Genomic DNA, 13,279 nt, shown 5'->3' with positions numbered 1-13,279 from the left:
TCTGCAATCTTGTCTGATAGGGACATACAGGTATGCCTCCTTGAGGTCCAACGTTACCTGCCAAGACTCCTTGCCCAGCATGGGAAGAAGCTGCTGTAATGTGAGCATCTTGAATTTTGGTACCTCTAGATATGTGTTTAGAATAGATAGGTCTAAGATGGGTCTCCAGTCTTTGTCCTTCCTTGGTACCAGAAATAGTCTTGAATAAAAACCTTGACCTTGTTCTTTTGCAGGTACCTCTTGAATTGCTTTCATATTCATGAGAGCGGAAATTTGCCTTTGTGCCTCTGCCCATTGATTTTGTGGCAGGTTTGGCATGCCTCTCATTTTTGGAAGGGTGTGAAAGTGGAACCTGTAGCCTCTGTCTATAATATCCAGAATCCATTTGTCCTTTGTAACAATGTGCCAGTTTTTTGAAAATAAGGCCAGTTTTCCGCCCAAAGGTGCTGCCATTATATCTTTGTTTGGCAGGCATAGGGGAAAGTCATTGTGTCTGTTTTCTAAATGACTGTGGTCTATCTTCTCCACCTCTGGGGGTTGGTGAGTGCCACTGTCTGGCTCTGTAAGATCCTTGAGGTTGTCCTCTACCCCTAGGGTGTCTGTATCTGCTCCTTTGGGGTCTGTCCATGGCTGGAAAGGACCAATTTTTTGAAGGCCAGTTTCTGCTGAAGCATGGAGGCTGTACCTGCAAGAAATCTTTAACTGTTTGCATAGATTTCGCTTTTTCCTCCATTTTCTTTAGTACCTCCTCAGCTTTAACACCGAACAATACATCTTTTTGTAGTGGTGCTTCTAATAGTTTTGCTTTGACATGATCTGGTAAGGTTTGCTCTTTGAGCCAAGCATGTCTACGTATGGCAGACCCCATGACAGTAGCCCTACATGAGACCTCTAAAGCATCAAAACCACACTGCAAGGTATGTTTCCCCACTTGTTCTGCTCCATGCAACAAATCCTGCAACTCTTTCAAGTCCGGTTGTTCTGTTTGCGTCATTTTGCTTTTCAGCTGAGATAGCAAGAACTGTTGGTATTTTAACATATGAAATTGACAGTTTAATGCCCTCATGGTTAAAGTGGCTGATGTATACACCTTTTTCCCCCACCTTTCTAATGCTCTAGAATCTCTCTCTGAAGGTAAAAGGTTTTTAGCAGTAGAGGCCTTAATCCCCTTGGGACCCTGTGAAATTGCTTCTGGGTCAGCAGTATGGCTTTTATAAAGGAACTGGTGAGAATCAGGAACCCAGTAATATCTGTCTGGTTTAACAGGGGCTGGAGGTAATGAGTCTGGATTAAGACTGGCTTCTGTGTACACATCATCCAAAATATCTAAGACAGGAGGGATAGCCAGGGGCCTATGCTGGGGAAGTAGTAGAAATTCCCTGAGCCTTTTCTTGGAATCTGAGTAATCTTGGCCTTCCCAATGGAAGTGCTCTCTCAATGTATGCAGGGTTTCCCCAAAAGAGTAGTCCTCAGGGGGGGAGACCGAGGGAATGGACTCCTCAGCATCAGAGTCTTCAAAAGGGGAATAGGCGTAATCCTGGTCCTCAGAATGGTCTGAGGTAATAGAAGCCTGGTCTGAAGAAGGGTAGTCTTCCTCCAACCTGGGTCTTTTGTCTGAGGGGGGTTGAGAACCCCTGATGAGAGAAATCAAATCCTCAGCCATTTTAAGCATCTGTTTTTTAGGCATGGGGCCTTGAGAGGGGGTCTGAGGACCCTGTTTTTTAATTTTCATTGCAGCTTTAGTTTTAGTGAATGATTTAATAGAGGAGGTGGTAGGCTTGAAAATGCCTTCAGTAATGGCAGGCCTTGCTGAATTTTCGGTTTCCCCTCCAAGAGTGGCATCGGTATCTGTAGTGGGAATGGAGACCGAGGATCCTGCGGCCTCGGGTACTGAAGTCGCTAGTAAAATTGCTTCATCGGTAGTCAGGGGCTGCGTAGGCGCCTCGCTGAGAACCGGAGAACCGGTAGTCGGCCTAAGCGTGATCTCAGTACTCGGATGTCTGTCCTTATCCTTGCGTCTTTTGCCTAAAACTGGCGTCGGTGCATCCGATGACATGACATAATTACATTTTTTGCCAAAATAGTGAAGGGCGAACTCCACCCGGCGCTTAATAGTGCGCTTGTTAAACCTAGCACAAAAATGGCAGGCCGAGACGTCGTGGTCTGGCCCTAAGCAAGGTATACAGTAAGAGTGAAAATCTTTATGCGGTACTTGCTTCCCACAAGAAATGCAATTATTAACTTTGTCTGACATCAGTCTGAGGCAAGAAAAGTTTCCCCAACGGGGTACTTAGCTTTAAAGAAGACTTCGGCTGAAATACTGTTCGTAAATCTCAGGAGCTGGCCGACCGGCACTTGCGAACTGCTTCTGCTTCGGGCACCATGCGGCAAGAAAGACAGAAGAAAATGGCGTCAGCTGCCTCTTTTATGCCCCTGCCACACTGACGTCAGGGAAGAAGCGACGACAACTGACGCTGGACCAAGACTTTGGAATTCGGCCGACCGAGGACCCGCCTGACGGCAGGATAACCCAAGTGTGATGACTGCAGCTGTATGCACGATGAACATCAGTACTAATGAAGGTTACAGGGTATTTTCCAAAGACTCATTGACTCTGTAATCTGAGCTGTGCCAGTTTTTGCAAAGCCTGATTTTCAAGAGAGGACTGACACTAGAGCAGGTGAGATAGTTAATTCAGGAACTCAGGGTCCAAAGTGGAAAATGAGAAATCCATCCTGTCCAAAGTCATAAACTCACTACAGTGTAGCAAGGCTGGTGGTACAGTTACAAGTAAGTAAGACAGACAAGAGAGCTCACACACGTACAGCCCTGGGCTGGTCAGTCATGATCTTGTTACACTCTGTTGAGGATATCTAGAAGGCACCTACCTTTTTGGGAGTAGACAGATGTGCAGTAGGTTGCTTCCGTACTGCACAAACGACATGTTTTAGGACAGTATCTGTGAGATCAGTGACCCTTGCTTGCTCATCCTTTTTGAGATCAGTGACCCTTGCTTCCTCATCCTTTTTGAGATCAATGATCCTTGCTTCCTTATCCTTTTTCTCCAAATACTGGTTCAATCATTCTTGGAGAGAAAGTAGAGATGCTAGAGTCCAGTTAATGGAGAAACACACCTGCCCACGTGCCACTGGAAGCTTTACCAGATAATATTCTACTACTGCTGATGACCATTCCTCAGGTCAGTGGGGGGGAGGGGTGAAAGCAGCAGACTATCCATGACCAAGTTCAACTGCTAAGCCTTTACAGAGAGACTTGAGAACTTATTATATGAGCTGATTGAGTGTTGTCAAGCTCTAGACACCCTGTTATGGAAAGTTCAGGAATACACTGTAGACACCCCCCAAGTAGATACCAGCCTGTACCCTTTCTGCTCCTGTCCTTGCCATCCAAGGGTGAGTATGAGCTTGACTACTCCCTACAAAAGGCAGACAGGGCAGCACATGATAAGCCCAAAAATTTCTAAGAGCTACTCTTGACCTTTTGAAGGAGAGGTTTGACTTGCAAAATCTCTTGATCCCATGCATTCTTTCATAATTTCAACTCTGACCAGGGATTGAGCAAGGGACCTTTTGAGCAAGGGACCTTCTTGCGATTCTCCACACTCTAAAGCTACTGTCTTTCTTGATGTGATGGCAGGCCTAAAGCTTCTGTCATTTCATTTTGCATATGTAGACAAGTGTTTAATTAGAACAAAATAAATCTTTAAAATATATCCACTGTTTTCATACTTTGATATAGCATAAATACTGCGAATTCTCTTAATACAGATGCACATATGCATTTCATGGAGAGTCTGTTTTACTCACAGTCTTGAAATAAGTTTTATTTTAATTCTTAAGTCAGGAGAAAATAGTTAAAATCCAAACAGTAGAGCTGCTCTGTTTGTCTACCTTCCTTTTTAACTGTTAACATTAATCAACACACATGCACACACGCACACACACACATTTGTGTGTGTGTGTGTGTGTGTCTTTCGGCTTTTCCCGGTTAGGGGTCGCCACAGTGGAACTCCGGTCCGCTAATGATTGGCAGTAGATTTTTACGTGCTGGCTTGCCGGACCTAACGCACAAACTTCAATGAAGGAACGCCCATTCACGCATGTCGACACACAGAAGACACGCTAACTGAGAATCGAACGGGCAACGTCTAACTGTGAGGCGACAACGCTACCGCAGCACCACCACCGCAGCTGTGTGTGTGTGTGTGTATGTATATGTGTATACAATCTGTTACAATATGTTAATGCTGCAGCTGTTTATCAAATAAAAACAATCATTAAAGCTACAATATAAGAAAAATATAACACCAGTAGTATTTCAAAAGCAAAGTTATTTTAAACATTTCAAAATTAGTCTGAAAAGCCTACAATAAATAAGCATGCTCTCACAGCCACATTAAAAATAGCAAACTGTCTCACAGATTAAGATGTTGAGTTGTCCCACTGGTTTAGGACCATAAATACTGATGACAAAGGGTACCCCGGATATTTGTAATTTATTTAGATACACCAGCACTCTAGGCACAACATTTCTTGTCATGCGATAACACTGAACAACTAGATCAGGTGACACAGTATGGAAGAGACTTGGGGAATTTACTCAGAACCATAGGATAAATCTTAAAGGAACATAAGCTTAATTATCTAAAGGGCACGCTGGGTATTTTTGTATATGCACATTACAAGTTTCCAACAAACTGTTGTCATCAAAGGGAGATGAGATGTTAACTGAGAATATAATGGTCGTCTTGGGTAACGGAGTCATTTACTGTACAAAACTTTCATAACCTGAAACATCACCTTGAATTTCCAACAGAAAGTTGACAGCCATTGTAGATGTTAGAGCCTGTTCACAATTACTGATTCTGAATTTAACAATCAAAAATTAAGCAACTGTGTTCTACACAAGCTTCGGATATTACTCAGGAAACCCTATGCAAAGGACATGAAATATTCTTGTTTAAGCACTTTATTTCTACTCACCGCAATCATGATGGAGTTCCACGTGGCTGAGAAGACATCAGAACTATTACTGCCCATGTAATGCTTTTTCAGTTCTTTGGTAAAGAATTCTCTAGTTAGCTGAAAGCAAAATGCACACAGTAAGAATCAGTGGTTATTAGAATTCTGAACTCAAACTCTTAGGACACTCACAAAAGTTACCACAAACAATAACATTTTAAAAAGCACATGTTGAGATGCCCAGTCAGCAGTTAGTCCAGTTAACCCTAGATTATTTTCTGAACATTTCAACCATGTGCATTTTTCAGACACTAGCCAATACTCCAATTCTAATCCAGAATGATTAATAATCAGGAAACATTCTGCTAGTAGCAGCTGGAGGTTCGAAAACCCATCCATTGGCTGTTTATAAGGATAGGAAATTAAAGCCGTTTGTTAATATGAAAAAGCACATTTTGGTTGATGCATGGCATTTTCTAAGAGGGTTACTTCAGGTTTTATATAGGCATAGTAAATCTTTTTTTTTTGTTATTTCCCATGAACAGGGGTTAAAACGGTATGTAGAGGGATTGCATAAATGTGAATTTTTAAGCCAACATCAATTGAAGTTAGTCTTAGAATGCATGGAGTTAGTGCTTATAAATAATTTCATTCATTTTGAAGATGAATTCTTTAAGCAGATAAGTGGAGTTGTTATGGGACAGTATGTACCCCCTTTTATGAGAACATTGTACTATGGATACAGGAACAAAAATTTGTGTTAAATTCACCATATTTTTAACATTGTAGGCTCTACACCTGTTTTTTGGATGATATCTTCAGATTTTGTATTGATACTAGAGAGAGTTTGTTAAAATTCATTGATTATCTTAATCAGACTAACATTTTTCTTAGGTTTACATGAGATTAATTACCTAGGCATGCTTATTCAGAAAAATTATGATAACTTTTCTAACTCGTACATACATTAAAATAGTGATCACCCTATACACAAAAAAAAGAAATATCGTTAAACAGCCAGAATGATATTAAACTGTGATGACCTTTCGACAGAAAGATATAACATCAGAGAACTGTTCCTGCATAGGAGCTATCCCAAAGAAATTACACAGCAATGTACGGATGAAGTAAAGTTAGCTTGGGGTACTAAATTTATTCCTTTATTGGGTATGGGTCAAAAAAGAAGCACAGGAGAGTGAATGTTCTACAGTAGGTGCTGCGGAAAATTTTAATAAATCTTTTACACTGAAATATACACAAGATTATAAGATAGTTAGGCAAATAATATTAAAACATTGGGATATAGTTTTAGACTTACCCAACACATCGCAAGTTTTTTTTTTCCAAGCCCCCCCCCCTTTTGTATATAAAAGGGGTCAAAAGTTTTTAAAGTGAAAAACAAATATGGGGGATATACATCCAGGAGATTACCACTGGGGATGTGTAAATGTGGGACATTTAAGCAGTGCCGTACATTGCTAATGTAAAGCATATAGCAATAGGTCCAAATGGTAAGATATTGGGCAGTAACATTTTCTGTAATTGCCTGAGAAGAGGTGTTATTTACATTGCTTGTTGTAAAAACTGCCCATAATTTTATGTTGGGAAAACCGAGAGGTTATTAAAAAGGGAGTGTATGAGCATTTATATTATATCAAAAATAGGGTTGAAACTAATGCGTTGTATAAACACACAAAGGTATTTGAAAATAGTACTTTCTTATTCTTTGTACTTGAAGGTATTCCCATTGACCCAAGAGGAGGGCAATGGGAAACTAAGACAGAATACTACAAACTCTAACGGCAGTTAAGACTGGATGCTACTAACCCTCTGGGTTTAAATGAAAATCTATTTATATGGGCGGCTGTATTGAAAATGAGAAGTGCAGGGCTGTGATGAATTACTTTATTGGTTTGCTTAACACAATGTATTTTGTATACAGCTTAAAAATATTATATATATATATATATATATATATATATATATATATATATATATATATATATAAACAAAAAATATGTATTAACATTTACTTAAATTTTGCTATTAAATGTTTTTTCAGTCTGTTTACAAGTGAAATTTTTTGAAAGATTATGAATTTCATAGGTAGTGATACAGTTTGATGTGCAATTGACCAGTGGAATTTGATAATGAAAGGTATATGAATGAGTGTTATTTATTTATTCTGTTAATTCTGATGGTCTGTGTTAATGGACAAAGGCATTTAACAGAGTGATAAAGTCTTTTCTTTTTTTTTTAAGTCAGTCAAAAAGTCCGTATCAAACTTGGCACCCTCTACCTTGCCAAATCTTACCTTACTCAACGTGCCAGGCTGGCCACTGCTCAATCACACCTGCTATCCCTCCTCTATGGCTCTGTCATATTCACAAAGCTGAGAAAGACTGACCTCAGTAACCTTGAATCCTGTCGCAACAAAATTGCAACATTTGCAACCAGTGAACCACACAGGACCCGCCACTGCACAGTTATATCTCCAAGCTCAACTGGCTAGAAAGTACAGTTGTGTACACTTATCATAAATATAGATGTTTGAGTGTATTCACTGTTGCAGTCATTACATTTGGATAATCTGCTGGCAGGTTACCCTCAGTCGGCCTGATTAACAAAGTCTTGGGTCCTGTGTCGATTGCTGTCCCTTATTCCATGACGTCAGGTCGTCAGGGGTATAAAACATGCAGCTGACGCCATTACATCAGTTTTTCTTGCCCCAGAAGTCAGGTGCACCCCAAATGGGGAGCAAAATATATAAGAAATTAAAAACACAAAAATATACCTCCAAACAAAAGCAAATACACCAAAAACGTTTTTAAGCATAGTAGAAGAAAGTAGAGGTATAATAAGAGAAAACGGAGCTGGAGGGAGGGTAACCAGGACTGCAACAGTGAATACACTCGAACATCTATATTTATGGTAAGTGTACACAACTGTACTATGCTCTTCGTGTTTTACTATTGCAGTCATTACATTTGGGTAGATTCCCAAAGCTAAGCTTGGGAGGATGGATTTATACAGCATTAGGACCAGCTATAAGGCCCTGAAAAACAGCAGTGGCAGTGCCAGCTCTGGATTTAGAGAAAATTGGTAAGTGATAATGCTTGGTGAAAGTATGAACTGAACTCCAGGTAGCAGCTTCTAGAATATCCCTGGTAGGAACACCTCTGAGAAAGGCTGTAGAAGTAGATGCAGCCCTAGTGGAATGAGATCTGATCCCCTGGGGATAGGTTTTTCCATGGTGCCTATAGCAGAAATGAATACGATGGCTTATCCATTTAGAAATGGTTTGTTTTGAAATAGCCTTCCCCTCTGCCCCTGCAGCAAATGCTACCAGCAGTTGTTCAGATTTTCTTTGAGATTTAGTCCTGTCCAAGTAGGATCTAAGTTGTCTGTGTACATCCAATGAATGCAGAATCCACTCTCCCTTGTTCTGTAGATTGGGAAAGAAAGTTGGCAAATGAATGGACTGATTAAGAGCCACATTGGATACCACCTTGGGCATGGATGATGGCTTGGTCCTGAGTGACACTCTGTCCGCATGAAAGATGATGAAAGGCTCCACTGCCATAAGGGCCTGTAATTCAGATATTCTTCTAGCTGAAGTGATTGCTAAAAGGAAGGCTGTTTTCCAGGAAAGAAATTTTAGGTCTGCAGTAGCAGCTGGCTCGAAAAGAGGCAGAGTGAGTTTCTCCGATAGAAAGTTAAGGTCCCAGGCAGGGGTTGGAGCTCTCCTGGGTGGTCTCAAGTTTTTGGCCCCTCTGAGATACTGCTTTAGCAGAGGATGAGAGAAGAGGGGAGTTCTGTGTTGTAATGAGCTGAAATGGCTGAGGCATGGATTTTTATGGAAGAAAAAGACAGGTCCTTGTAAAGCATCTCAGTTAAGTATTGTACAATCTGAGGTAAATTGGGCGCTGCTGTGCTCATCCCTTGAGATTGATTCCAATCTTTTCCATTTGTCAGCATAAGATTTTCTAGTACTAGGTCTTCTTGCCTCCAAAATGACATCCATCACAGGTTTGCTGAGGGATGCTAAGGAGGAATTTAAATGATTAGCCAAGCTGCAAGATTCAATGTTTGGAGCTGAGGGTGCAGAATTAGGTTCTCCTGCTGAGACAATAAGGAAGGTGTCTGAGGCAGGTGCCATGGAGAAATTTGTGACACACTGCGCAGGAGTGGGTACCAGTGTTGGCGAGGCCAGTCTGGAGCAATCAAAATCATATTTGGTTTGTCCTTTTTGACTTTTAGTAGAACTTTGAAGAGTAGAGACAGAGGGGGAAAGGCATAGACTGATAGGCTTTACCAGCTGAAGGACAGAGCATCCACTTTCCAGGCTTTTTTGTGAGGAGTTCTTGTGCAAAATATGTCCAACTGGTAGTTCTGAGCTTAGGCAAATAGATCTATGTCTGGGCTCCCCCATTTACGTGTCAACATGTTGAAAATCCGTAGTTCCAGTTTCCATTCGTGTGGGTCCATTAGATTTCTGCTTAGTTCGTCTGCCAGAATATTCAGCTTTCCTGGCAGGAATTGAGCTTGTAGTTGTACTTGGTAGCTCAAGGCCGTGTTCCACAATGCCAAGGCTAGTCTGCAGAGGGGGTAAGAATGTGTACCCCCCTGCTTGTTTATGTACTACATAACCGTGGTGTTGTCCGTCTTTACCATTAGTTGTCCTGGATGAAGGTAGTCCTTGAAGGCTGTCAGTGCATTCTGTACAGGTAGCATTTCTTTTTGATTGATACAAAGGTGCATTTGATTTGGGCTCCATTTGCCCTGAATGCACTTCCCTGCCAGATGAGCCCCTCATGCATAGTCTGATGCGTCAGTAGTTAGGGTTTGGGCGGCAGGGGGTGGTGTGAATGACAGTCCCTTGTTTTGGTGGCAGGCCTCTGCCCACCATAGGAACTCTAGGCGCAGGCAAGGTATGACAGGAATCATTGTTTTCAGGCTGTGACAATGCTGACTCCATAAACTTTTTAAGTACCACTGAAGTTTCCTCATATGCAGTCTTGCATATGGAATTAGAAGAATGCAGGAGGCCATGAACCCCAAGGCTTGCAGAATTTGTCTTGCAGATAGCAGGGCTTTTGTGGCCACCTGTTTGAAGTAAGTCACCAAATGAATTTGCTTTTCTGGTGTAAGGTAAGCCATCTGGGCAGTTGTATTCAAGCTTGCACCCAGGAATGTAATTTTTGAAGAGGGTACCAGTTGTGATTTCTTTTTGTTTATGGTGTACCCTAGACAAGTTAGAACCCTTTTTACAAATGACAGATGTTTTAGAAGAATGGCCTGGTTTTCTGCCTGAATTAGACAATCATCCAGGTACGGATATATATGAATATTTCTTTGCCTGCAAAATGCAATTACTGTAGCCAGGCACTTTGTGAAGACGTTGGGTGCAGTAGATAAGCCAAAGGGCAGTGCAGAGAACTGATAATGCAAGCAGCCTGCTTTGAAGCGGAGGTATCTTCTGCAAGATTCCCTGATTGGGATATGCAGGTAAGCCTCTTTTAAAATCTGTTGCCAACCAGGCATCCTTGCCCAGCATAGGAAGTAACTGGGGAAGAGTCAGCATCTTGAATTTTGGAATGTCCAGAAAGGTGTTTAGAGTAGACAGGTTCAAAATTGGATGCCATGATTTATCTTTTCTGGGTACCAGGAAAAGTCTGGAATAGAAACCGTGTTCCTTTTCCTCTTCTGGTACTAGTTGAATTGCCCCCATGTTTAGGAGGGAAAGTACTTGTTTCTGAGCCTCTGCCCACTGATTTGGGGGCAGGTCTGGCCACCCGTTTGAAGTTGGCAATGTGTGGAAATGAAATCTGTATTCCTGGGACACTATATTTAAAACCCATTTGTCCTGGGTTATAAGTTGCCAGTTTTTGCATGAACAGCCAGTTTTCCTCCCAAAGGGGTGGCTAAGAGGCAAGTGCTTGGTAATTTTAAAGGAAAGTCATTGAGACTGTTTACCATAGGGTGGTGCCTTGTTGTTTCCAGATTTGGAAGTGGAAGCACCCCATTGCTTAGTTCTGAAAGTCCCTTGGGACTGAAACCTGGTGCTTTTGGAATGTCTGGGTTTGGCTTGAGTGGCTCTGGAAGGAGCTGGAAAAGCTGGAAAGAACCAGTTCTTAGTAGGCCAGTGCCTACTAAATCTTGGAGGTTGTACTTGTAAGAAATCTTTCACAGTTTGCATAGATTTAGCTTTATCTTCCATCTTTTTTAGAACCTCTACAGCCTTATTGCCAAACAGATGGTCCTGCTGCAAAGGAGCATCCAACAGTTTTGCTATAACATGATCAGGCAGAGATTGCTCAAGCATGCCTTCTAAGCACAGACCCAGTAACAGCAGCCCTGCAAGAGGCCTCCAAAGAATCAAAACCACATTGCAAAGTAGTTTTCCAACTTGTTCAGCTGAATGCAATAAATCCTGTAAATCCTTATTTTCCACACAGTCAGAAATCAACATAATTTTCTGTTTAAGCAGTCCCATGATATGCTGTTGATATTTTAGCATATGGAATTGACAGTTTAAAGCCCTGATTGCCAAGGATGCAGAAGTATAAACCTTTTTACCCCATCTATCCAGCACCTTGGAGTCTCTATCAGAAGGGGTAGGATTTTTAGCAGTAGAAGCCTTAATGCCCTTGGGCCCCTGAATAATGGTTTCAGGGTCCGCAACAGGATTTTTGGAAAGGAATTTGTGGGACTCAGGAACCCTGTGGTATCTGTCTGGTTTACTAGGGGCTGGAGGCAGGGAATCAGGGGCCATACTGGATTCCGAAAACACATCATCAACAATGTCTAGTACAGGAGGTATAGCCAAAGGCCTATGCTGAGGAAGAAGAAGGAAATCCCCAAGCCTCTTTTTGGATTCAGAAAAATATTGACTTTTCCGGTGGAAATGCTCCCTTAAGGTATGTGAAGTTTCCCCAAAAGAAAAATCTTCAGGGGGAGAAGCAGAGGGAATGAGATCCTCTGCATCAGAGTCCTCTTAAGTAGGTATGGACAAATCCAGGTCATTAGAAGAGTCTGAAGAAACAGAGTCCTGTTCAGAAGATTCCTAGTCAAGTTCAGCCCTAGGCCTCTTAGAGGGGGGGGGGGTTGACTACCCCTGATTAGCGTAATTAAATCTTCAGCCATTTTGATCATTTATTTTTTAGGCATAGGGACCTGAACATGTGGCCTGGGTGTCATTTTTTTAGACATAGATTGAGATTTAGGCCTTAAGAGTCTTGGACCCTTGGAGTCGGTTTAATATGCAAGTCTGTAGGCCTGAATACACCCTCAGAAGCCGGTGCCTGCACAGCGGCTCTGGACCCATCCAAGGTAGAGACATCCGCTGGTTTCATAGGTGAAGCATCTCGCGGTGTACCGGACTCTGAATGGGTCTCAGTAGAGGCCTGCCAATCAAAAGTAGCGGGTATCAGGGGCTGTGAAAGCGCCTCACTGAGTACCGGCAAACTGGCGACTGGTTTAGGAGAAGCGTCGTTGGCAGTTTTGGACCTCAGCAGCCTGTCTCGTGCCTTTTTCTTTGCATTTTTTCAGTAGTCCGGTAGTCGGATGGCTAACCAATGTCATTTCTAGATAAACCGAGAACCGAAATATTTAGAAGCAAAAATGTACCGACGACGGATAGTGCACTGACTAAATAAAGCACAAAACCAACAGCAAGATACGTTGTGGTCAGGGCCTTAGCAAGGAATACAGTACAAATGAAAATCCTTATGAGGTATTTGCTTCCCACAAGTAATACAAATATTAACTTTTACTGACATTGGTAAGGAGCAAGAAAAAGTTTCCCCAATGGGGTACTTAGCTTTTAGTTGAAGACTTCGGTTCTGAAACTCGAAAATGAAAATTTCAGGAGTCGGACGACCAGCACTTGCGAACTGCTTCTGCTTCGGTCACTGCACGGCAAGAAAGACTGATGTAATGGTGTAGGCTGCATGTTTTATACCCCCTGACGACCTGACGTTATGGAAGATGGGACAGCAACCGACGCAGGACCCAAGACTTTGTTAATCAGGCCGACTGAGGGCAACCTGCCAGCAGATTACCCAAATATAATGACTGCAACAGTGAAACATGAAGAACATCTCCCTAACCTTTTATCTCTCAATCAACCCCCCATGGCCAACAAACTACCCCACCATTCCTACAGCTGCCCTGCTCTTTCCAATCTACTCCAACCTAGTACCACTTTCAGGTCCCTCAGATCCTCAGACAAACTTATGTTAAAATCCAATATCATGAAATGGCACAGGCAGAAAGGTATTGAATAATGACCAAGG

General features: G+C 42.1%; 1 protein-coding gene across 2 annotated transcripts in view; it reads right to left on the bottom strand.

Moving 5' to 3' along the window:
- Positions 1 to 13,279, bottom strand: part of TSPAN18 (tetraspanin 18) — a 142,250-nt gene that overhangs the window by 21,365 nt on the left and 107,606 nt on the right. For both annotated transcript variants that reach the window (XM_044062965.1, XM_044062963.1), the window contains exon 5: positions 5,004 to 5,102. In XM_044062965.1, the coding sequence (XP_043918900.1) occupies positions 5,004 to 5,102 (99 nt within the window). The remainder of the gene's footprint in view (positions 1 to 5,003; positions 5,103 to 13,279) is intronic.

This window comes from Protopterus annectens, chromosome 2.part1 (assembly GCF_019279795.1).
Source record: "Protopterus annectens isolate FY-2018-M chromosome 2.part1, PAN1.0, whole genome shotgun sequence".
NCBI classification, from domain to species: Eukaryota; Metazoa; Chordata; order Ceratodontiformes; family Protopteridae; genus Protopterus; species Protopterus annectens.
Note: the sequence above shows the minus strand (reverse complement) of the source record. Positions and strands in the feature narration are given on the sequence as shown.